The sequence below is a fragment of the Bubalus bubalis genome, chromosome 1, assembly GCF_019923935.1.
Source record: "Bubalus bubalis isolate 160015118507 breed Murrah chromosome 1, NDDB_SH_1, whole genome shotgun sequence".
NCBI classification, from domain to species: Eukaryota; Metazoa; Chordata; class Mammalia; order Artiodactyla; family Bovidae; genus Bubalus; species Bubalus bubalis.
Genome location: NC_059157.1, coordinates 42,429,540 through 42,456,452, shown reverse-complemented (window position 1 = coordinate 42,456,452; position 26,913 = coordinate 42,429,540). Strand labels below are relative to the sequence as shown.

At 41.3% G+C, this 26,913-nt stretch overlaps 1 protein-coding gene across 3 annotated transcripts in view; it reads right to left on the bottom strand.

The window, feature by feature from the left end:
• CSMD1 (CUB and Sushi multiple domains 1) overlaps positions 1-26,913 on the bottom strand; it is a 2,066,326-nt gene that overhangs the window by 337,025 nt on the left and 1,702,388 nt on the right. For all 3 annotated transcript variants that reach the window (XM_025272930.3, XM_044938991.2, XM_044938996.2), the window contains 3 exons: positions 23,150-23,338; positions 14,166-14,335; positions 7,052-7,208 (listed from right to left, as the gene is read on the bottom strand). In XM_025272930.3, coding sequence (XP_025128715.3) covers positions 7,052-7,208; positions 14,166-14,335; positions 23,150-23,338 — 516 coding nt within the window. The remainder of the gene's footprint in view (positions 1-7,051; positions 7,209-14,165; positions 14,336-23,149; positions 23,339-26,913) is intronic.

Sequence of the window (26,913 nt, the reverse complement as noted above, 5' to 3'; positions counted from 1 at the left end):
TCATGGCAAAAAGATGGGAACAGTAAGAGATTTTATTTTGGGGGGCTCCAAAATCACTGCAGATGGTGACTGTAGCCATGAAATCAAAAGATGCTTGCTACTTGGAAGAAAAACTATGACCAACCTAGACAGCATATTAAAGACCTTACTTTGCCAAAAAAGGTCTGTCTAGTCAAAGCTATGGTTTTTCTCAGTAGTCATGTATGGATGTGAGAGTTGGACTATAAAGAAAGCTGAGCACCAAAGAATTGATGCTTTTGAACTGTTGTGTTGGAGTAGACTGTTGAGAGCCCCTTGGACTGCAAAGAGATCAGACTAGTCAATCCTAAAGGAAATCAGTCCTGAAGATTCATTGGAAAGACTGATGCTGAAGCTGGATCTCCAATAATTTGGCCACTTGATGTGAAGAACAGACTCATTTGAAAAGACCCTGATACTGGGAAAGATTGAAAGCAGGAGGAGAAGGGGATGACAGAGGATGAGATATGTGGATGGTGTCACTGACTCGATGGACATGAATTTGAGCAAGCTCTAGGAGTTGGTGAAGGATACGGAAGTCTGACATTCTGCAGTCCATGTGGTTGCAAAGAGTAGGACATGACTGAGCGACTGAACACATACATTTCTAAATCTTGGGATATTACAATCACATATTATCATGAAGGAACTATAGTTATCTTGGAGAGAAGAACAAACTCATGTAAAGATGAAATGTAGTGAGGGTCAAATATATTAAGGGTCAAAATCAAAAGATTTTGACATATGGTTTGATGGGAATCAGGGCCAAGAACAGACTCCTGCAGTATCTCCTGCTGGTCCATCCCGTATTTGAGAATATGAGGATGTAGTCACATTTCTACTGACCAGGTTTCAACAAGTGTGACACCTGACTATACTAAGCTATTTATCTTTGAACAGGAACCATGGCTTTTGCTTTCTCTGTCTCAGTACAGTCTAGACCTTCAGTACACAAGTAATGCATAGACAGTCTCTGATTAATTGGCAAACAGACCTACCAATTGACCCAGAGTAACTGGTCTAAAACACAGTTCTTTCATGACACCCCCAGAGAGCAAGAATTTTTGTTGAATTGTGACTGAGTTTTGTTTACTCCCCTTTATTTAAATCAGTAAATAGTATATAGCCAGAGAATCATGTGGGAACTGTTTCTGAGGAGTGACTATTCTGGGAACATTCTTTCAGAAATTGAAAGGGGTCAATATATTTTTTAAAGAATTCTAAATTCAACAAGGATTTTTTAAAATTTCCAAATCTTTTTTCCTTTAAAAAATATTTGCTGAAATATTTAGAAGACATAGCAACCCATTGCAATATGACTTTTCCTGACATTTGAAGAATGTTATAATCACTTGAATAAAACAAAATGCTTATGTTAAATAAGGAGAAGCTCTTATTGCGCTGAGAAAGCTCTGTAGAACTTTGGTGGTCTGCAGAATACAGCCTGAATAATGGAGATCCAGTCTAAGCTTTTTACACTGCAGATCAGACACTTGTGTGAGGTACAGAGGGGAATTAAAAAACAAACACCCACACTTCTTCATCTGGACAAGCTTATGGTTTATGCTTCTATTTGACATAATTGCAGCATTAGAAGACTATCATCTATTATGAAAATGGACAAATCTGTAAGAAATCATGTTTTTTTGTTTTTTTGTTTTTTAACACCAGCTATTGCTCCCCCAGCTGTATGCTGTTCTAACTTCCTACTCAGAAATCAGTACTTGCTCATTAAGTGGGTACTAATATACTTATTCCTACTTGTCCCAAAGATGCCTGGCTTTCCTTCCTTGCCAGTGCCTTTACATATATAAATATCAGTCAATTAATGTGGAACTCATCCGTGAGATCATCTAAAGTATTTTAAAACAAGGCCATTGACAGTGCTGACCTTTGTTGAGAAGACCTGGATTGGATCCAGGCTGCAGCAACCTGTATGTGGATGTTTCAGCAAAGCACTTACATATTTGGAAAATTAAACGTTTCTAACTTATTAAGGAGAGTTAAAGGGGCTATTTATCAAGACCTGGAATTGCCAAGATGATAAAATTACAAGGTACTGGGGAGTATGCTCTAAATATTAAAGGATATACAAATATGATTTGTACTCATTTGAAAACCTTCAAGATGTTTATTAAGCCATATATTTACTCTCTGTTGACATTTTCTAATCCACTTGTGTGTAGATTAATTATGGATTTGAAACATTTAAATATGAATGTTTCCTTAAGTAATGCAATTAACTAGCAAGAGGCAATTATAAAAGTCTTTTGAAAATAGTTGAAAGTGTCTTCCAATAGTTTTAAGCTTTAATAATTTGCTCAAAACGGTTTTTGACCATTTATTCTCCTGGACACCAAAATCACTGTGGATAGCAACTGCAGCCACAGATTAAAAGACACTTACTCCTTGGAAGAAAAGTTATGAGAAACCTAGACACCTTATTAAAAAGCAAAGACATCACTTTGCCAACAAAGGTCCATATAGTCAAAGTTATGGTTTTTCCAGTAGTAATATACAGATGTGAGAGTTGGACCATAAACAAACCTGAGCACTAAAGAATTTATGCTTTTGAACTGCAGTACTGGAGAAGAGTCTTGAGAGTCCCTTACAGTAAGGAGATCAAACCAGTCAACCTTAAAGGAAATCAACCCTGAATATTCATTGGAAGCACTGATGCTGAAGCTCCAACACTTTGGCCACCTGATTTGAAGAGCCAATTCATTGGAAAAGACCCTGATGTTGAAAAGACTGAGGGCAGGAGGAGGAGGGGAAACAGAGGATGAGATGGTTGAATGACATCACTGAATTCATAGACATGAGTTTGAGCAAACTCATGGAGATAGTGAAGGACAGGGAAGCTTGGTTTGCTGTGGTCCACTGGGTTGCAAAGAACTGGAAAGACTTAGTGACTGAACAATAACAACAAAATTATTTCCAAACCACCTTTTAGAGATGAAGAGTTGATGAGGGTATTCAATCATATTGAACGAACTTGGAATTTCTTAATTCAGTTCAGTTCAGTTCAGTCAGTCATGTCCGATTCTTTGTGACCCCATGAACCGCAGCACGCCAGGCCTCCCTGTCCATCACCAACTCCTGGAGTCTACCCAAACCCGTGTCCATTGAGTCAGTGATGCTATCCAGCCATCTCATCCTCTGTCGTCCCCTTCTCCTCCTGCCCCCAATCCTTCCCAGCATTAGGGTCTTTTCCAATGTGTCAACTCTTCGCATGAGGTGGCCGAAGTATTGGAGTTTCAACTTCAACATCAGTCCTTCCAATGAACACCCAGGACTTATCTTAATTACTGAGTATTTAAACCTAAGAATTTAAAGAGAAATTAATAATATTTGATTATAACCATCAGCACCATCCATTCTATATTATAAATATCTTTTTTTCCCCATCTGGCAGTGTTTTCTAGCTCCAGGAAAATCTTGGAAACAAGACTTGTACCCAGGGAGCATCTGTGTTATTGAAGGTGAGGGCAAAGAGGGAAAACAGGCAGGAAAGAGAGCTACTCCCATCAAGCTGATTAGACTAAGAGCTAAATTAATGCTGTCACCAGTATTTCTTTTTTATTCTTTTAGAAAGTTTGTGCTGTTGTGTTAAAAAAAAAAAATAAAGTTCACATAATTGGAAAGTGCCCATGAATAGATCCATGGCTTCAAATTTTCTCAAAGTTACTCATAAATGGGAGGACAAGCAAAAGTTCTAACAGACTGGAGAGTGACATGGAGAACCAGGGACAAACATCACGTGCTGGCTGGAGGGACTGAGAATAACACATTGACGCCACTCTTCTTGACAAGGGAAGGTGAGCATGACAAACAGAGGAAGCCTACAGCCGCTAACGTTGCTGCAGTCACAGGCTTTTAGGGTGTATGGGCTTTCTTCAATGCCACGTGGAAAATAAAGGGGAAGTCAGAATTCTGGAAACAGTTCAGTAGCCCCCATCTCAGTGATAAAGAAATAAAGTGACCCAGAGTGATGGTATGGGGAGGGAGGAGAGAGGAGGGTTCAGGATGGGGAACACGTGTATATTCATGTTGATATATGGCAAAACCAATACAATATTGTAAAGTTAAAAATAAAATAATTAAAAAAAAGAATTTCCAGAAAAAAATAAAAATAAATAAATTAAAAAAAAATAAAGTGACTATAAACTCCAGCAGGTGTGAATTTGCTTCCTGATGTCTTTTGCATGACCATGAGACTATATGAAATGAATGTTCATGAATTTAAAATTACTGTTCTCGTACATGCACCCCAGTGTTCACTCTAGCACTGTTCACAATAGCTGAGGCATGGAAGCAGCCTAAATGTTCATCAACAGAAAAATAGATAATGAAGATGTGGTACATATATACCACAACATTCAATGGAATTTTACTCAACCGTTAAAAAGAATAAAATGATGTCATTTGCAGCACCATGGATGGACCTAGAGATTGTCATACTGGGCGAAGTCAGACAGAGAAGCAGAAATGCCATGTCATTCCTTATATGTGACATCTAAAAAGAAGTGATACAAATGAACTTACAAAACAAAAAGAGACTCACAGACTTAGAGAACAAACTTATGGTTGCAGGGGGGAAGGATAAGGGGAAGGGATGGTTAGGGAGTTTGGGATGGACATGTACAAACTACTATGTTTCAAATGAATAAGCAACAAGGACCTACTGTAGAGCACAGAGAACTCTGCTCAATGCTATGTGACAGCCTAGATGGGAGGGGAGTTTGACAGAGAATGGACATATGTATATGTGTGCCTGAGTCCCTTCTCTCTCTACCTGAAACTATCACAGCATTGTTAATCAGCTATGCTCTAATATAAAATACAAAGTTTTTTTTTTTTTTTTTTTTTTTTTTTTTTAAGAAATTCGCTCCTTTGAAATTGTTAGAGGGAAAATAGAATGGGGTAACTAGGGTTGAGAAATAATGTGGTATAACACATCAAACATGATACATTTCTACGAAGCTTAGTAACCTCCACGCCAGGGCGGCACCAAGAATTCAGTAGTGAAGATGCACAGAAGAGAGTGAACCAAGGTTTTCAGCTCTTCGCTGACAAAGCATTGTAAGAAGCACAATTTGTCAGAGAAGCTAACAGAATACAAGAGGTGGAGGAAACCCAGGTGTCCTGGGGCTTGCCCTAACTCCAGTAAACTCAGAAAGTTACCTGGAGAGTATTCACACTATTCTCCTTCTCAAGTACCCACGTTCCTCTAAACTGTAAGACCAGTGTAAGAGCTGGGAAGTGAGTATTGACACATACAAGCAATAAGTTACATTTGATGAGCATTTGATGAAAAACCCACAGCAGGAATAAAAAGAGATCAGGCTGGTTTACATTTTATCTGCAAGCAGAGCAAACTGGCTTGATAAGAACTCTTTGAAACTTTTTTGAGCATGAAATTCTGAAAAGTAGAATTCTAGTAAATAAAAATTATAATCATACATTTATTTTGTAATATAATTGCTAGCAATTTATTTGCATACAATAAAACTAATATGGTTTCACTTCATGGAGTCTTTTAAATGGTTATTTTTATGAAAGTGAAACATTTGCTTTCTCATCATGTCCGTGAGACTGTAATTCTGTTTTTCCCAAGAGGCTTATAATTCTTCAAATGCAATTTCACCTACCAAGGGGGATTTGAGGCAATTAATCTTCCTTTAAGGCATCTGGGTTAGCTTTGTGTCTGGGATAGTTATTATCTTTTTCAGGCCTTCATTTGCTTATCTGTCAAATAAAGGAATCAGTCTTGATAATCATTAACATACTTTCATGCTCAAAATCCCAAAATTTTAATTTCCTTTGTCATAGTATTTGGTATCACAAAGATTTTTAATCATCAAATCAGTGAAGAATTGGGCTGTCTTGTAGATTTTAAGTATTTTAGTTAATTTATTACTCAATTTTACTTAGTTACCCATACCAAATAGCTACTTTTTAAACTTTATTTTTCTTTTAAAAAAAGGCATTTCCATATTAACCTATATTAATTATATTAATAGGGGATACAAGAACACTGCTTAAAACTGTGAGCTACGTAGACTTAGAGAACAATCTTATTGTTGCCAGGGGTGAGGGCTGGAGGGAAGGGATAGTTTGGGACTTTGGGATGGACATGTACACAGTGCTATGTTTAAAATGGATAACCAACAGGGACCTACTGTATAGCATGGGGAACTCTGCTCAATGCTATGTGGCAGCCCGGATGGGAGGGGAGTGTTGGGGAGAATGGACACACACACACACACACACACACACACATATGGGTGAATCCTTTTGCTGTTCACCTGAAACTATCACAGCATTGCTAATTGCTTTATACTTTTTTTAAAAAAAGTTGAAAAACAAAAACAAAAAAACAACTGTGAGCTCTAGATCCAATCCTGGTTCTACTGGCTCATTACCTGATAACTTGGACACATGCTGCAATTACTTGTGTTTAGTTTTCTCATAGGAAATTAGTTGTGAGAAGAAAGTGCTTACAACAGAGTTGAGATACACACACCCATATGTGTGTACCTGTGTATTTATATGTATAAATTATTTATTATATTTTGCACACATGTAATCTATCTTACAGAATGTATAGAATGTAATAGATATAACAGAAAAGTATCAATGTGTCATAGGCATTCAAAGACAGTTACTATCAATTGTATCATCCATTCAAAATCTTTTATACATATGTCTATGAATTTTTGTCAGGTGCATTAAATCACAATCACTTTGACCCTAATATCTCTTCAATGTCATGACATTTTCTTTTCATGTACAGCCACATTAAGAGAGTATGAATATGCCTAAATAAATATGCTTCAAACTCCTGCTTCTGGTAATGTGTCTAAATTTACTGCCTGTTCAACAATTCACAGAATTAAACAGCGATCCAAAAACACAGGAGGGGGCCCAGGAAAAAAAAATCGATATTTAAAAGGTATCACATTAGTGAAGTAACAGCTGTATCCTGAGAAAATAAAAGTAATGTGAAAGGGTTAACCTGCTCGGCACTTACTGGTGTACGTGAGCTGAAAGCCCTGGTCCGTGTCTGATCCGTTGGAGTTGAACTCCAGCCACAGGTGGTTGGAGGTGCTGTTCAGGATGAGCCCCACCAGCTCATTCCTAGTGAAGGCGCCCAGGGGCCGCGACGAGCTGTCCTTTCCGTCATAGACCTGAGGAGAACCCACAGCACGAGCACCCTGGTCACTGAGCTCTGTCATATGCCAGCAATTTTAACAAGAAATCCTAACTTTCAAACACAAGATTTTATACAATTCTTTAAAAAGCTGCACAATTTATAGAAAGCTGAGTGGACAACGCCATCCTTTTTTCTCTAACTTTTATCTTTACATTAAAGACAAAAGATTCCACTCGTGCCCAGGTCATTTATCTGCACCATGCTGAGTTCTCTCTGTTCATGTAAAATGGAATCACTAGGCGTCTTCATTTCCCGGTTCCAGGGGCTACCACATTCCCTCCCTCCCAATCCGTGTGCAGAGTTTGAAAGCATGTGTCACGGTTCACTGTGGATGTCCCCTCTCCCATCGGAATGTGTTACAGGGTGTGGTGCCAAAGCTTTGCCCCACTTTCTTATCCCTGGGCCTGCGGTGACTTCAGCTTTGAATTTGCCCTAACAGGGGAATTGGTGTCTGGTCTTGCTCTGAAGCACTTCGAGATTGAGTCTTGTCTTTTTAGGAGGTTGTACAGCCTGAGTGGACACCCTGAGTGTCTGGAAGGCAAGTGGACCAGGCTTGGTTTTGAGTAGACATCATGGGTGAGGGAAAGGAAAGTGTGAAAGTATAAGTCGTTCAGTTGTATCTGACTCTTTGCGACCCCATGACCTGTACACCGCCAGGCTCCTCGGTCCATGGGATTCTCCAGGCAAGAATACTGGAGTGGGGAGCCATTTCCTCCTCCAGGGGATCCTACTGACTCACAGATTGAGCCTGAGTCTCCTGCACTGCAGGAGGGTTCTTTACTACATAAGCCACCAGGGAAGCCCCAAGGGAGATGAAGTGGTGCCTTCTCAGGTCCACACTGGGAGTACAGGGGTGCCAGCCACATTGCCCCAGCAGGGACTGTGTCAAACAATCTTAGGGCGTGGACAGAACCTTCCTAATGCCAGAAAAAACGTGTTCACGTTCTAGTGGAATTCAGCATTGAGCCCTCACACCATCAGTAAGTGGTCAACACTGGAACGCTTAGTGGGAGAGGCTCGGCCACTTGCCTCTTGGAACATTGTGAGTATTCATAGCAAGGGACCATGTATGGATGCGGGCTTTTTAGAAGAAAGAATGCAAATATATCACATCATACTGGAGAACATCCAGCTTTTCTCGATGAAAAAATCCTAACTAAATAAAACTTATCACAGTGCTTGGTAGCCCCCCAGAGCTGTCTAGTTCCCTCACAAGAGATTAACTCTTCCTTTTCCTTTCCCATCACTCTTCTGATGTGCATGAAAACCACGAATGCTGCTTGACAGACTGACATACAGGTTCACACACTCCTAAATGGAGAGGACACATTTGGAAGAACTAATTTTATGGTTCACGACTGGATTGCACTTTAATTCAATACACTCATGCTCGAGTAGGAGAATCAAATACCCTTTACTATCAAGCTAGTACTGGACAAATCATTGTTTGGCTTAATGTACATGCTTTAATTTCTGACACCAAGATTATAAAGACTTAAATCCAGAGCATTCTGGCTGAAAAATAAAGTGTCCAGGCCTCTCCAGCAAGGTCTTATGTTACCGCACATGCCCTGTAATTCTCTGTGACTCACAAGAATCTGTAGAGAGGAGGTGGCATTAAAGCAGATAAACACATGCCTAGGTTTAGTCCTCAAAGCTCTGAAGCATCATTTGCTGGTCACCTCCACTTATCCTGGCTTGTCTGAGTGCTTCTCTGAGATTTAATAGCTCACATAGACAGCGAATAGTGCCCAGGACCCTCTCTTCTACAATCACAAAAACTGACCCACTGCCATGCTGAACTACAAGCTTCTGCAGAAGAGTAATTCTGTCTTATCTGTCTACATCACCAGCAATTAGCACTGGGCTTGACAGTGAAAATCTCTGAATGAAGAAGTAACTGACGAGTGTGGATATTATGTTGTCAGTTCTCACAAGTTGAAAATCTGGATTCATGCTTCACATGTATCACAAGCAACAACCCAAATAGTGTTGGAAGGCAAAGGCATTGACTTTTAATTCCAATGAAATTAGTAACGAGCAATTTTAGCTCAAGATAACACCTCCCAGTGTATTTCTTCATCGACAAGCATCTAGAATCAAAGTGTCCCTTTCTGTCATTAGGAAAAGGCTCCTTGGGTCTCACATTAGTGCAGGACTGTAACTAGTTGCACTACAAAATCTTCTCAGAGCTTGGCACATAATCAACGCCATATGCTCTGTGTGGAACAGCCAAGGGAGCAGATGAGTACAGGTTAGAAAACATCACAAGGAATCCTGGAATGACAATGCAGAAACCAGCCTTAGGCCTGCAGGTGCTACCTCCTGCCGAGCTCTTTCCAAAACTAACCTCTCTCTCCACTACGTATTTTACCATGGCATTCTCCTTAGAACTATTAATATACTTCTCTTACATGATTCTTCCATTCAAAACAAGGAAACATCATGTTTATATGTGTGGGAGGGTGTATACATAGAAAATGTGGCCTTTGTATGGTATAAATCATACCATGTATATGGGGCAATGTAAACAGCATTTAAGATCAAAAATGAAGATAATCTCTATATCTATATCCCCTTTTTTGGATTTCCTTCCCATTTAGGTTACCAAAGCATTACCTAAGTTATACAGGAGGTTCTCATTCCTTATCTATTTTAAATATAGTATCAATAATGGATATATGTATACATATAACAGATTCACATTGCTGGACAGTAGAAATGAACACAACTATATGCCAATAAAATTAATTAAAATTAAGATAATCCCACATGAAACTTTTTAACACTTTGATCTTTATTAGCATGTTCAATAAAATATATGATTGCAAAATATCTCGGTACTTCAGACAATTGACAGTTTTTCTGGGATTCAATGTGGTAAGCAAGATTTTCGGAGAAGGGAATGGCACCCCAGTCCAGTACTCTTGCCTGGAGAATCCCGTGGATGGAGGAGCCTGGTAGGCTGCAGTCCGTGGGGTCGCTAAGAGTCGGACACGACTGAGTGACTCCACTTTCACTTTCATGCATTGGAGAAGGAAATGGCAACCCACTCCAGTGTTCTTGCCTGGAGAATCCAGGGACAGAGGAGCCTAGTGGGCTGCCGTCTATGGGGTCGCACAGAGTCAGACACGACTGAAGCAACTTAGCAGCAGCAGCAAGCAAGATTTTGTTCTGATTTTTTATTATAATCAACAAGTTTAAACAGCACACAATCACAAATGCACATGATCTGCTGTCTTCCATTCCAATAATACTCATCAGTGTATATTTAATGCAGTGTCTCTAATCAGTCACCTACACCAAAGTATTATTAATTGTTCTTAAAAGTGTGCCTTAAAGGCTGTATGTTACGTTATGCTCAGTTGCTATGTCCAACTCTTTGTGACCCAATGGACTGCAGCATGTCAGGCCTCCCTGTCCTTTACTATCTCATGGAGTTTGCTCAAATTCATGCCCATTGAGCTGGTGATGCTATCTAACAATCTCATCCTCTGCTACCCGCTTCTTCCCTTGCCTTCAATCTTTTCCAATATCAGGGTCTTTTCCAATGAGTTGGACTTCACATCAGGTACTGAAACTTCAAAGTACTGGAACTTCAGCTTCAGCATCAATCCTTCAAATGAATATTCAGGATTGGTTTCTTTAGGATTGAGTGGTTTTATCTCCTTGCTGTCCAAGGGACTCTCAAGAATCTTCTCCAGCACCACAATTAGAAAGCATCAATTCTTTGGTGCTCAGCCTTCTTTATAGTCCAACTCTCACATCCATACATGACTACTGGAAAAACCATACCTTTGACTATATGGACCTTTGTCGGCAAAGTGAGGTCTCTGCTTTTGAATATGCTGTCTAGGTTTGTCATAGCTCCCCTTCCAAAGAGTAAGCATCTTTTAATTTTGTGGCTGCAGTCAATGTCTGCAGTGATTTTGGAGCCCACGAAAATAATATCTGTCACTGTTGCCACTTTTTCCCTTCTATTTGCCATGAAGTGATAGGAATGGGTGCCATGATCTTCGTTTTTTAAATGTTGAGTTTTAAGCCAGCTTTTTCACTCTCCTCTTTCCCCTTCAGCAAGTGGCTCTTCAGTTCCTCTTCACTTTCTGTCATTAGAGTGGTATCATCTGCATATCTGAGGCTGTTGATATTTCTCTTGGAAATCTTGATTTCAGCTTGTGATTCATCCAGCCCATCATTCTGCATGATGTATTCTACATAGAAGTTAAATAAGCAGGGTGACAGCCTTGTCATACACCTTCCTCAATTTTGAAGCAGTCTGTTTTTCCATGTCTGGTTCTAAATGTTGCTTCTTGACCTACATAAAAGTTTCTCAGGATACAGGTGAGAGAGTCAATTCCTAGTCAGGTTGATAAGAAATCTGGGGTCCCTGAGGAGGAGATAGGGGTCTGAAATTCTCAAGGAGGAGGAAAGGACAAATGGCTTTTCCCCCTTTCCATTCCTTAGTCTTAGTCCCATAAAATGTGTGTGTGTAGTTTTTTTTTTTTTTATTTTCTTTAAGTGGAGAACTGATGATTACACAACAAACAACTCAGTTCAAACTCTATACTAAGCATTACATAACAACAATGTATCCTGCTTGAGGACAGCTTCTCCTTGAAAACCTTCAGACTAATCCTGTTATCTTAGAATGTATATTATGGGAGTGGCTCTGGTAAGATCTTTATATTGTTAGTTCTAATTCTGTCATATTTAAATGTAAATTATGGGAGTAGGTCTAGTAAGATCTTTACAACCTTGAGACATTCTTTTGATTTATTGTAATAACCAATTTAAAAAGTATATAAGTCCATTGCTTAGACTAGTGAGGGAGCACTCTCTGTTCCCCTTCTGAGGTCTATGTCAGAAGCTTTCTCTGTTCCTTTACATACTTTAATAAAACTCTGGTACACAAAAGCTCTTGAGTGATCAAGCCTGGTCCCTGGTCCTAAAGCTAAATCTTTTTTGGAGATCAGAAATCCGACACCGTTCGCTGTAAGCTATCACAGGTAAGGTTGTCTGATATTTCCATCTCTTTAAGAACTTTTCACAGTTTGTTGTGCTCCACAGTCAAAGGCTTTAGTGAGTCAATGAAGCAGAAGTAGATGTTTTTTGGAATTCCCTTGCTTTTTCTTTGATCCAGTGGATGTTGGCAGTTTGATCTCTGCTTCCTCTGCCTTTTCTGAATCCAGCTTGTACATCTGGAAGCTCTTGATTCACATGCTTTGAAGACCAGCTTGAAGGATTTTGAGCTTAGCCTTGCTAGCATGTGAAATGAGTGCAGTTGTATGGTAGTTTGAACATTATCTGGTATTGCCCTTCTTTTGGATTCGAGTGAAAACTGATGTTTTCCAGTCCTGTGACCACTGCTGTATTTCCCAAATTTGCTGACATCTTGAGTGAAAGGTTAGCAAAGAAAATAGTTTTGTACAATTAGACTTTAACTTTTTTTAGATCACTGAGGATATTCTAGTTTATACCTGAAAATCACTTCTTAATTACAGTGACTCATACTGCCAACATGAGCTTTTTCGAAAGACCATTACAATGAAAGAACAGCTAAAATAAAATCTGTCTTCTAAATTATGACCTAGAACCGAAGTCAAGGGTGGACCTGGAGGAAGGGAACACTTGAGTCTGGAAGCTTCTCTTGGCCTGTGCACATGGTGGAAACTGCCAGCGATCCTCTTCATCTACTACGCACACAGAGAGCACCCTTGGGGGGCACTAGGGTCCCCCTGTAAGCAGGCTCTTTGCATGGCTTCTCAATGCTCACAGCTTCAAGTGAACCAAGTTAACTGGCCCTGAGATGGAATGATGTGTGTGTCTGTGTAGAACACATGAGTGGGTACCCTAGGACTTTAGAAAGGGAATGAGATGGGTCCTTCTTGTAAACCAGCTGTGACAGTGGACAAGGCGCTCAGTCCCCCTGGAACCAGCTGTGGACAGGCTGGATGGTGGCCAGTGTGATCTTTGTTGCTCAAAACCAGTCTCTTTCCCTGAGGCTCGGACTGCAAGTGCCTACTCAGGCCCTAGACCCAGGGAGCTCCCAGTTTCCTGACATAGTTTCAGGAGATATGGAAAGTATTTCAGAAGGAGTTTGGTGGCATTTGCAGTTGGAGCTGAGATTTTTCAGGTCAAGGCAAGACCTGGTGCCCTGGATCCATTTCTCTGCCCATTTTCCTGAGTCCATCTGGAATGTGAGTGGTGTGCAGGTCTGAACCCCCCCACCCCCACCCCAGAGCAGCTCCCCGAGGCTCTGAGGCTAAGAATCACCTACTGCAATGACCCTTGTGGCTGGCCCCATGCCTCGGACACCTCAAAGTTCTGTGAACACAACTCAGCCTTGTGTGTGAGACTGCCTCCTCCTGGCGTGGCTTCTCCACATACACCCTGCTTGGTGGTCCCAGGACAGTGGTCAGGTTTGTTTCCACTGTCACATCAAGATCCTTCCAGCTCTGAAGGATGCTCTGTCATGACCACGTTTACAAGTAAAGAGGGACTGCAGAAAGGGTTGGTCTGAGGATCCTGTGAGTTTTTACTAATACAACTCCTAGTGTGCACTAGGCACAAGGCTACAAATATGTATCCATATAATTTAATCCTCAAAACATCACAAAAAAGGTAGGTACCATTGCATGTTTTCTATGTATAAGAAAACTAATACTTAAAAATCTTAAAAAAAATATGCCTAAGATATACAGAGAATGCATTTCAGATCCAGGATTACAGACTGAGATATTTTAAAGCTCAATACACATAATGCTAGAGACCACTGTCTCAAACCAGTTGGATAAGCAAATTGGGGAGAATGTGTATATATAAAGATATGTTAATATAGGTATATATCTATATCTATGATATAGCTAGATCAAGATCCTATTTATTCCTTGTGAAGGAAAGATGGAGTTTTATTAAAGAAAATTATTTTTACCTTCAGAATGTCTCCTTCAAACAGCTGGAAGCTTCGTGCTCTGAGATGGATCCCCTTGCCAGCTTCCGTTTCAATTTTATAGATACACTCATGGTTATTATCATAGTTGGACGGGAAATTTGGAGACAGCAATGTTCCTTCATTTCCTTTGACACTTGCTCCACATTCAGCTAAAATAAACAGGACATTAAAAAAAGAAAGAGGATTCAAAAGTGGAATTACTGATTTTAATAAATAAAAACTTTAAAATCATGGCAGCCCTCTTCTCTCTCAATGTATGTCTGCTGTTAACATATTGCTTTTATAGACTAACAGCTTCTTTTCACTGTTTTACCAACTGGACAGGAAAGATATCCCCATTCATCCCATTTTCAAGATTTTCTTGTTTCTTATAGTAGACTGCTTCTTCCTCCTATCCTGCAGAGTTCTAGGGTGAAACAGGTAAGCCTGAGCACTCTGAATGACCCCCGGGTGCTCGCCTGAGCCCCAGCTCTGCCTCATGAAGTATCCCCGCTGACCCCTACGTGCTGATTCCACAGTGATGTCCACGTAGTTCCCTCTGCTGGCATTCTGTGGCCTTAGCCTGGATGCATTTAAATGGGATTTTCACCATGGACCAGACCACTGAGTCCCCCATTGCCATGTCACAGTCCTGAGCCCATCTGACTGTCTTGGGACAGAAGTCCCTTTGATGGCAGAAAATACATTCTTTTGCCCTTTTCCTGATGAAAGGAGAGGGAAGTTCACCTCTAGATCCAAATTTGCATAAAGAACTTAAAATCAGAGTAAAAATGAAAACAAATATAGCCCTCAACTTTCTGCCAAAGTCACCTAGACTAGTCACCAGAGAAAGTCACCTAGACGCTCAGCACCCATTCCTCACCAAGGAAAGTGAGCATGTTAGGCTAACCTCTAAAACTCTAAGTGTCCAAAACAACCATAACAAGATAAAATTGCCCTGAGTTTGCATGTGTGTGTGTGTGCATGCTTGTGTGACAAGAATGCTCCATGTGATTCTGTATGAAATAACTTATCAGCCACACTATGTGATAAGCACAGCGATTTTTAAAATTCCAACAAAACAAGCCTGAGTGTGAAGAGTAATGGTCAAGCTGGAAACTGAAAATAAGTAAAATGCCTGCACATAATGGGGGCGAGAAGGGGGCAGGGTTCACTTTAAGGGGGGCCTCCTGAGGGTCACATAGCTTTGGCAATGTCCCAGGCATGACCGTCTTCATAATCACAAATCTCTGACTTCCCAGCCTCTCTCTGACAATAACTGAAGTCCTCCTCTACACCAGGAGTGGGGCTTCCCTGGCCTGATGATGGAAGGAAAAAGCTGGAGATTCAGGATCAGCTCCAGATGATCTGTGCCCTTGAATCTCAGGATGTCCCCACATACGAGGGCCAGGAAGAGAATCAGGGAGAAAACACAGGAGAACTTGGTTCCCCTGCCCTTACCTTTCCCTCCAAAAGGGCATAAAAGGGGGTGTTATGGGAAATGGGGGAGAAAACGTTAAGAAAGAAGCACAAGTGGCCTTGTGGGTGTGACTGAAGCAGGGTAACATTTGGGAGAACGTAGGAGATCTGGCTGCAAACACAGACTGGCCCAAATGGCAGGGAGTGTCTGGGGGTCATGGAACCAGGACCCCTGGAGAGCTTGGAGCACAGAGATGACCGGATAGATGGCTGTTTGGAAAAGAGGACACACACTAAAAGAAAACAGTGAATCCAGAGATTCTAAAGGAAATAGTCATAGTATGAAAATGGACATGTTAACAAATTCTAGAATTCCCAGTCTAGAGGAACACACTGGAAGATCAAATAAGTACTTATGATGCTGGGAAAGACTGAAGGCAGGAGGAGAAGGGTAAGACAAAGGATGATGTGGTTGGATGGCATCACTGACTCAATGGACGTGAGTCTGAGCAAGCTCTGGGATATAGTGAAGGACAGGAAAGCCTGGTATGCTGCAATCTATAGGAGTTGCAAAGAGTTGGACATGACTCAGTGACTGAACAACAAAAGGGTTGATAAAAAGTATAAGATTTTGCCTGTCTAGGTACAGCAATCTATTCTTCTTTGGTCTATTAGTCACTTGAACTGAATGCATTTTTATGAGTATTACATCATTAAATAAAGAAAACAATTCTAAGAGGTCAGTATCAATGCTAAGTCCATTTTACAGATGAAGAAACTCAGGCAGATTAATGAACCTGCTCCAGATCACATGGGGGCAGGGTGGGTGGTTGACAGAGTTGGGATTTGAACCTCAGGTGGTCTAGTTACAACAACACTATGTTGTCAAAGTACAATATTTATTATCAATTATGCTTACAGATGTTAAGTAACCCATGAGGAACACATATGAATGTATGACTCCAAAAGAGTAGGAACATGAGGCTGTCATGATTGAGCATCTTAACATTCCACAAAATATCCTGCCATGGAACAGGAACGTCTGCACTGGGATCTTGTTTTTGAGGCAGGCTAATGACTTAAGTTTATTTCCGATTGAATGTCCTAGTCACAAAGACAGATGCACCATGATTTTCAAATGAAAGAACTGGAATGTGTAAAGAAGACTGAGTAAGTGATCTAAAGCTGAAGACTGTCCCATAGGAGATAAGTGAGTGAAATATGACAAACAGTGAAAAAGCAGGTGCTCAGAAACTTAAAGAATACAAGTCATCAGAATTTCAGAAATTCTTTGAATTTGACTTCAGACATCCATTGCAAATCTCCATTTCTGGAGCAATTAAATGTGTCAATTTTAAGTTCTTTCCATAATCCATTTAAAATGACTTTAAGATGAAAGAATATAATTTCCCGTAAAATGAATCATTGGCTCTTTTTTTTCTTTTTTTTATAAAGAACCTCCTTAAACTGTAATTAAAATTGAATTGTCATTTAGAGTTTTGTAATGGAACTAAACTTATAAAAGTAAATGAAAAAAATAGAAAGGAGTCAATTGATTTTTCAGTTAATTCTTCTGTACAAAAGCATCAACCTGTGCAGGCTGTCTTGCAGCTCTGGGTGATGTAACAGAAGAGATGAGAGGTTTAAAAGACAACCTTAATCAGTATTTCTCACAGCTTTGGAAGCTGAAAGTCCACACCCAGAGCATTACCATATTATCTGTAAGTATTAATATTCAATATTAAGAGATACTTTATCAGGGATATTAATTCACTATTTGATAGTAACACAGTAGGTGAAAATATATGCTGAAATGGCAACTCACTCCAGGATCCTTGCCTGGAGAATCCCATGGACAGAGGAGCCTGCCGGGCTACAGTCCACAGGATTTCAAAGAGACAGATACGATTGAATGACTGAGCATGCACGCAATCTACCTACTTACACTGATCTGGATTCAAATTCTGTTGCTGAAGACTTGCTCCTCTAAACACTACTGAAACCCACAGTGCCTCTCATCTCACAGGGACACTTCTTCACATAAGGGGTGCAGGTCAGGGCAGTTCTCAGCCCAGGTGTTGACTCAAAGTTCTGTTTATAACCAGGTGTTTATTAGGGAAAGGTGAAGCAGTGTGCTCATAATTCTCTTGGCCTTCCTCCAGGTGTGATCTTCAGAATGGATCTGTAGCTCTTGGCTGCTGCTGCTAAGTCGCTTCAGTCGTGTCTGACTCTGTGCGACCCCATAGATAGCAGCCCACCAGGCTCTGCCGTCCCTGAGATTCTCCAGGCAAGAACACTGGAGTGGGTTGCCATTTCCTTCTCCAATGCATGATAGTGAAAAGTGAAAGTGAAGTCTCTCAGTCGTGTCCAACCCTCAGCTAACCCATGGACTGCTGCCTTCCAGGCTCCTCCATCCATGGGGTTTTCCAGGCAAGAGTACTGGAGTTGGGTGCCATTGCCTTCTCTGAGCTCTTGGCTAGGGATAGGCTATTCTTTTTTCTATGATTTTGAAGGACGAAAGATAGACACAGAATGCCGGTGAATGAAACTGTGACATCAAGATAAGCACCTCTGAGAGAAATAACGATTGCTTGACAAACACTTACTGAATAAGGCCCAGAGCTGGATCTGGGCTAAGGCAGCCCCCACTGTAAAGGAAAGGTCAGCCTAGCTGGGGAAACAGAGATAAGAAGACAAGCTTACTGGCTTAGACAGTGACCCTGGAGGGTCCCTCTCCAGCCAGGGAGTAAGTGGGGCGGAGAGAGCTGCATGGGAGGGCATTCAAAATGAGGAGGGGCAGTCTGGCAGAAAAGGGGGTGCACGCTGTAAGGAGCGGTGAAGAGAGAGGCTGACAGGTAAGAGAACCAGGCAATTTCGTGTCTTGTGCAGTGCGTCTGTATGTGAGTGTAGGTGTGTGCCTGAGCTCAAGAACACGAGTGAGCTGGGTGGGAAGTCAGAGGGTCTGCCAGTGAATAACATTGACCCTCGCGGAGGCTGCCTCACCTTCTGTTAACAGACAGGTGGGGAGGCTCTGAATTCAGACAGATCACTCTGGGGCTGCGGCCCCCCGGAGGTCAGTCCTGGAGGCAGGGGCATCTTCAGGGTGTGAAGGTGAAGACTTCTCTAAGCCAGGCAGAGAGGAGCCCTGGGGGAAGCAGAATCTTGAGAACTACCACTATTCGGATGTGGAGAATGAGGGAAAGGAAGGGGGGAGAATTCCCAGGTGCCACGTGGGTCACCTGCTGGGTTTTATTGCCCTTGGAAATATGGTTAGTCAGATGTACTCTATTCTTTGCAGCCAAAGATGGAGAAGTTCTATACAGTCAGCAAAACCAAGACCCGGAACTGATTGACTGTGGCTCAGATCATGAACTTCTTATTGCTTAAAATTCAGGCTTAAATTGAAGAAAGTAGGGAAAACCACTAGTTCATTCAAGTATGACCTAAATCAAACTCCTTATGATTATACAGTGGAGGTGACAAATAGATTCAAGGGATTAGATATGGTAGACAGGGTGCCTGAAGAACTATGGAAGGAGGTCTCTAACATTATACAGGAGGCAGTGACCAAAACCATCCCAAAGTAAAAGAAATGTAGGAAGGCAAAATGGGTGTCTGAGGAGACCTTACAAATAGCTGAGAAAAGAGAAGATGCAAAAGGCAAAAGAGAAAGAGAAAGATATACCCAACTGAATGCAGACTTTCAGAGAATAGTAAGGAGATATAAGCAAGCCTTTTTAAATGAACAACACAAAGAAGTAGAGGGAAACAACAGAATGGGAAAGACTAGAGATCTGTGCAAGAAAACTGCAGCTATCCAGGCAACATTTCACGCAAAGAAGGGCACAGTAGAGGACAGAAATAGTAGGGACCTAACAGAGGCAGGAGAGATTAAGAAGAGGGGACAATGAAACACAGAACTACACAAAAAAGGTCTTAAAGACCTGGATAACCAAGATGGTGTGGTCACTCACCTAAAATCAGACATTATGGAATGTTAAGACAATTGAGACTTAGTATGTATTACTACAAACAAAGTTAGTGGAGCTGATGGAATTCCAGCTGAGTTATTTCAAGTCCTAAAAGATGATGCTGTTAAAGTGCTGCACTCAGTATGTGTACAAATTTGAAAATCTTAGCAGTGGCTGTGGACTGGAAAACATCAGTTTTCACTCCAATTCCAAAGAAAGGCAGTGCCAGATAATATTCAAACTACTGTACAATTGCACTCATTTCATATGCTACCAAGATAATGCTCAAAATCCTTTAAAGATAGGCTTCAGCAGTACATGAACTTAGAACTTCCAGATGTACAAACTGGGTTTAGAAAAGGCATACAAACCAGATATCAAATTGCCAACATTTGCTGGATCATAGAAAAAGCAAGGGGATTAAAAAAAAAATCTGCCTCATTGACTATGCTAAAGCCTTTGTGTGAATCACAACAAACTGTGGAAAATTCTTAAAGAGATGGGAATACCAGACCACCTTACCTGCCTCCTGAGAAACCTGTATGCAGGCAGGACAAGAAGCAATAGTTAGAACTGGACATGGAACAACAGACTGGTTCAAAATTGGGAAAGGAGTACAACAAGGCTGTGTATCGTCATCCTGCTTATTTAACTTATACGCAGAGTATCAAGTGAAATGCTGGGCTAGAAGAAGCACAAGCTGGAATCATTAAGCCAGTAAAAATATCAAAAACCTCATATATGCAGATAATACCCTTCTAAAGGCAAAATGTGAAGAGGAACTAAAAAGCCTCTTGATGAAGGTGAAAAAGGAGAGTGAAAAAGCTGGCTTAAAACTCAACATTCAAAAAACTAAGATCATGGCATCTGGTCCCATCACTTCATGGCAAATATATGGGGAAAAGGTAGAAACAGTGACAGACTTTATTTTCTTGGGCTCCAATATCACTGTAAACGATGACTGAAGCCATGAAATTAAAAGATGCTTACTCCTTGGAAGAAAAGCTGTGCCAAAACTAGACAGTGTATTAAAAACCAGAGACATCACTTTGCTGACAGAAGTTTGCATAGTCCAAGCTATGTTTTTTCCAGTAATCATGTATGGATATGAGAGTTGAACCATAAAGAAGGGTAAGTGCCAAAGAACTGATGCTTTCAAACTGTGGTGCTGGAGAAGATTCTTGAGAGTCCCTTTGGACAGCAAGATCAGACCAGTCAATCCTAAAGGAAATCAATCCTGAAGGTTCATTGGAAGGAATGATGTTGAAGCTGAAACTCCAATACTTTGGTCACCTGATGCAAAGAACTGCCTCATTGGAGAAGACCTTGATGCTGGGAAAGATTGAAGATGGGAGGAGAAGGGGATGACAGAGGATGAGATGGTTGGATGGCATCACTGACTCAATGGGCATGAGTTTGAGTAAACTCCAGGAGTTGGTGATGGACAGGGAGGCCTGGCGTGCTACAGTCCATGGGGTCACAAACAGTCGGACACGACTGAGCGACTGAACTGAATTGAACCGATGCTGAAGCTAAAGCTGCAAAACTTTGCCAACCTGATGCAAAGAGCTGGATCATTGGAAAAGACCCTGATGCTGGGAAAGATTGAGGGCTGGAGAAGAAGGGGGTGACGGAGGATGAGATGGTTGGATGGCATCATTGACTCAATGAATGTGATTTTGAGCAAACGCCAGGAGATAGTGAAGGACAGGGAGGCCTGGTATGCAGTAGTGTTTCATGCAGTCACAAGAGTAGGGCATGAGTTATCGACTGAACAATAACACGGCTATTCAAAGGTCTCTTGTGGCCAGATGGGCTGGAAGGAAATTTTGGGGGAGCAGCTGGTGAAACACAAGAGGAAAAATATAGAACAGCCTCAGCCCAAGCCACTGTGCTGTCTCAGTGCTGGGGTGAAAGGCCTAGTGTTGGAATCTTGCTAATTGTGCTGGTGGGCAAAGGTCTTAGGCTCTTAGTGTTCCCTTCTGTAGAATGGATTTGACACATGCAAAGAGTTACCCCAGTTGCTCCTCATTTTACACTTAAGGCAATGATGCAAAACCCCAGATAAGAAGAATGAATCTAGATAAAATAGAATAAAGGCAAATAGAATATTATAATTGATAGACAATGTTACATATGGGGAATACATCTTCAACTTCATTGGGTTGGGAGTTTTTTCTCCAGATTTTAACCATCTTGTTCAGTAATTTCTAATTTGTGGTAAATGGATTCTAGGCAACTCTTAGAACATCTAGGATCATCTAGAAAATAATTTTCTTAGAAAGTATTCCTTTTTCCTTTAGGCCATGCTCAAAATTGGCATCCAATTCTCAAATAAAATCCACAACTAAAAAAAAAAGTGAGAACTACTGTTTTAGGAGAAAGTCAGATCGTACAAAGGTCAGATATGCACCCCGGCAGGAAGCAGAGATGATACACTTCATGTTCATTTGTCTAATTTTTTGTATTAAAGTCCTTACTACCCTACTGTCTATGTCACATTGAAACTCAAAAAGACAGTATTGACTTTTGAATCACATAATATTTCTAAATTATTAAAGAGATTCTGTGCTTTGGAAAAAGTATGGTCTACTAAGTTAACAAATCATCATTTTTATGGGTTATGAAATTTCAGTTTCACAACTTGCCCACCAGGCTCTAGTGTATCAGCTGTTAAGAGGCGTGTGGAGGGTACCAGGGGCTCCTCAAGAACTCAGAAGGTTCACAGTTAAGGGGTCTGAGGGTCCTAACTAGACAGATGCCATAATGCTGTGACATTAGCCATGCTTGGTAGCTCTGCAGGACAGACTGAAAGCCCTTCTCATGCTGAGCAGCACTGCAGAGGGCAGGCAGAAGACACTGCCCCTGGAGCTAATGACTAGACTAGCCAGACCTTCAGCCAAGCTTTCGTGTTTAAACTCTGAGCACCAGATCGATTCTCTGATGAACTCCTCACAGCAGCACAGGATCAGGTTAACAACAAATACACCCCACGGAATGGGCATCCTGATTCCACAGTCTCAGCACAGTGCCTTGTTCCAAATACCTAGATAAAGATTCACACAGCTCTACAGAATGACCACTTGAATTCCTCGACAACACAGGGAGAAAGCTAATCCAGCATTACAATTGCTAACACGCCCAGTTTGCAGGAGTATGCACAATCCTCTAATCAGAGTGTAAAGAAACAACAAAACCAGCACTTTAAAATGTCACCAGCAGAGTCTCACTGCTTTTAAGCAACAGAATTGTCAGAGGTTGTGGTAATACAGCCTGCTTTCTAGCTTTTTCTTTTTCTTTTGTCCCAGGCACACAGTGTACATGTTTATATATATATTCTTCCTCATTACTACACTTGACACAGGCTTCAGTTTTACCCCCATTCAGTCTCGAGGTTTTAGAGCTGAAAGGGGCTGGCTTTGTCACTGAGATAACCACAGCCCAGAGGGGGTCCCGTCCCCCTGCCCTGGGAAGTGGAGCCTCTGTCCGTCCCAGAGGGTGGCCCTCACCCCTCCCTGGCCCAGGGGCCCTGCACGCTGACTGCACCACGCCCTGTCCCCTGGATGAATGAAATGAAAGCGTGTGACCACCTACCCACACACCTTGGCAGAGGTGCACTCCACACACGGCGGCCCCCACCCAGGCACGTGAGCTTGGTAGCACCTTCTAAGCGGTAACCCGGGAAGCAGGAGAAGGTCAGTGCGTCCCCGACTCCGAAGTGAAAGCCGATTCTTCTGCTGAAGGCAGGGACGCCAGGGTCATCACACGGCTCAAGGTCGTACTCTGAGACAGAAAGGGACAGAGCATATGTGGGAACCTCTGTAAACACTCAAACATCACTAGGCAAGAATCCAAAGCTGCTATTATTTTTTAAAAAGTAAACCACTAGACATATTTTTTTTTCCCCCAGATTCTGCTGTGACTGTCACATGGATTGTTGTTCTTTGTACTAGAGGTTTTCACATGACAAATGGAATAACTTATAGTATTTAAAAGGGCTTCCCTGGTGGCGGCTCAGAGGTTAAAGCGTCTGCCTGCAATGTGGGAGACCTGGGTTCAATCCCTGGGTCAGGAAGATCCCCTGGAGAAGGAAATGGCAACCCATTCCAGTATTCTTGACTGGAGAATCCCATGGACGGAGGAGCCTGGTAGGCTGCAGTCCATGGGGTCACAAAGATTCGGACACGACTGAGTGACTTCACTTACTTACTTACTTAAAGTATTTAAAAAAGAAGATGTAGGGACGTCCCTGGTGGTCCAGTGGCTGAGACGTTGTGCTCCCAAAGCAGGGCGCCCAGGCTCAATCCCTGGCCAGGGAATTAGACTTCACACGCTGCAACTAGAGTTTGCATGCTGCAACTAGACCCAGTGTGGGCAAATAAATAAATGTTTTAAAAAATAGATGTATAACATTATAATAACCTGATCCATTTAGAACTGTCACTTTAACAGTATGGACTTATTCTAGTGACACATCTAATTGCTGAAGACAGTTACTGTCCTCTTCTTAAAGGTGATTTGGATAAACAAGACCCCGTGGAGCAGAAACTAAAAGCAACATCACAGGGTTTTGCTGGTGGAAAATTTATCATATCCAATTCCACTCCTAAAATACACCTCAGTATGGAACAGCAAAACTGTAACCTGCCTATGTTTCAATTTTAAGCCATGTTTTATTGAAATGCAATAGAAAATGTTCTGGAAACTGCTGGAAATTTCTGCAAATTACTCAGGAAGAAGGTGCTAATTTAGTAATCAAGGGAAAAGAAAAGATTAATGTCTGGTGTTTTGCTGCATTGGGGGATTAAATGTACAAAATACCAGTGCTAATAACACTGTATATTTGTCTCATTCTGTGGTGTTGATTCTTTCAAGCCTCAATTATAACAGTACAGTTGCATCTTCAGTGTCATTGGTCTCAAGGTCCATCCTTCAGACCATTTTTCTCCTTCTTGCCTTTTTCTTCAGTGTCTAATGCCCAGTGCTTAGTCAGATAGGATCAAATAGTGACCACCATCAGGGATTTGAATGACAGAAAGAGTTTCAAAGAAGTTAAAGTGACAGGTGAAGAATGAGCGTTATTGAGATGAAGGGAAGACCAAAGGCAGGTTCTCCTAAGGTGGTGGGAAAGTGTGCTGGTTCTTCTGAAAACAATTGCCTCCCCTTCCCCATTTCCAGCTCTCTTAACTGTGGATTCTGTATTCTCAATAAACATAGTAAATTCAACTATCATTCCCCCAGTATTTCTCAATTTAAATCCACGTTTTCTACTCCCATCACCCACAAGTTTTATCACTGGTGTCCTGACCTCATAAGAAGAAATCTCTTTCCCCATTTTTCCCTTGCCTCACCCAATTGACTGGTCAACATGTGAGTGCCATGCTTGCCACATTGTCTTTGTCCTGTTTTTCATTTAGGTAGAAACTCTATTCTGGATCTCTGACATATTCAAACTACTCTCGTCACTCTGGAAATATGATCATTAATTTGACTTATTTTTAATATGGCCCAGAAAGGGGAAAAGTAATATCATTTAATTCAACCCAATAAATATTTATTTGTCATACCAAAACAGAATGGTAGACTTCCTAGGAAGAAGAACAGACAGTACTGGACCTCTGGAGGGAGGAGTTTGCCTGGTGAGGGATGAAGAAAGGCTTTGAATGAAGAGGAAACCACATCTGTAAAGGCACTGAGCTGCCCAGATTCTCATCTTTTGAAGAGGATGACCAGGAAATTATGTGAACTCACAGAAAGCTGGTATTCAGAAGGCAGAATCATAGGAGGTGTGGTGAAGGGAGGTGGGAATAGTAAGTGGACACAGAGAATGGTCAGAAATGGACGCTCAAGGTAGAGCAGATGGATCTGGGAAGGTGGACAGCCTGACCTAAACATTCTGGAGTACTGAGTTCTTCTCTCCCAATACCCCCTCATTATCTGCAGGGACACTGACTGGGAGACACAAATGCTCCTTTAATGTCTGTGTGTGCAGGAGCCCTGAGGTGTGTCTGCTCTTTGTGACCCCATGGACTGTAGCCCACCAAGCTCTCCTGTCGATGGGATTCTCCAGGCAAGAATACTGGAGCGGATAGACATTCCCTTCTCCAGGGGGATCTTTACAACTCAGGGATCAAACTCAGGTCTCTTGTGTCTCCTGCATTGGCAGACAGATTCTTTACCCACTGAGCCTCCTAAGAAGTCACTTCAATAACCTTTCTAAAAAGGACAGAAACAAACCAGACCAACAAGGGAAAAAAAAAAAAAATCCAGATATAAGAGCATACCGATTTGGTACAAATATCTGAAAAATCCTCAGATAGGCAAATGCTTCATTTGCACAATAAAGTTGTTACTTCTTTGGGCATAAAAAATAAACTCCATTGTGTTAGTGTCACTGGCAATCGTTCACAGCCCGGTTTCAGTGTATTTTGTTCTTAGCCTGACTGTCTGAGTGTGCATGTGTGATATAGTATAGACAAACGTGACTCCTTGTGCAAGTCTTAGAGACTGCGTTCTATGGGTTGTGCGCACATGAATTGTTACACACGCTCAAAAAGTGTTGCCACTTTGGTCTTAAAATTTAAAAATACTTTAAAACTGCCCGAAATAGCTACAAAGACACAGGAACATGTGTGTTGCTGTTCCTGTTGTCCCCTTGCTTTTTTGTTGAGGAAGTTTATGGAAGGAGGCAGCCAACTTTACACCTGCCCTCTGACTCCTGGAGTCAAGAGGCTCCCGGTAGCTGTGTCACTTGCAGCTGTGTGTGGGGAGTGATGGAACTAAGAAAGAGATGGTGCAGAACGGATAGAGGTTACACAGATGCCTGAGAAACATCTACAGCGCAGATCCACAGACTGGCGCCACTGCCAATTTCTGTCTTTGGAGTATTCTGCTTAAATTCATTTTGGATCACGATGAAAGGAGGAAGAGAGTGGAGTGATAGTCTCACAGTAATTCTAATTGAGATCCACCACGGGAGAACACACAGAGAGACAGATTTAGGTATTAGTGTTAGGAAGATTTAAGTCTTTGATATAGAAAGCGGCCAATTTCATGATTACCATTGATTGTGGCAAATTTCGATGATACCAAGTAGTCTGAGCCTGTCTGGAAAGCTCCATTAATTCAGTGAAATAACAGGAAAAATCAACATAGTCAGATTAAGATAAATGACAATTGGTCATAATTACAGAGAGTATAAAATGATTCAGAGAATCTTAAAATCCCTAAGAAGTCTTTTTTTTAAATAACATTTCAATTTGAAAATCATACTTCAATAAAGCTAAAAAAGACAGTATTTCATTTTATATATTTTAATGATCATGTGATATTTAGTAAGTGTTTATTGACAACTTAAC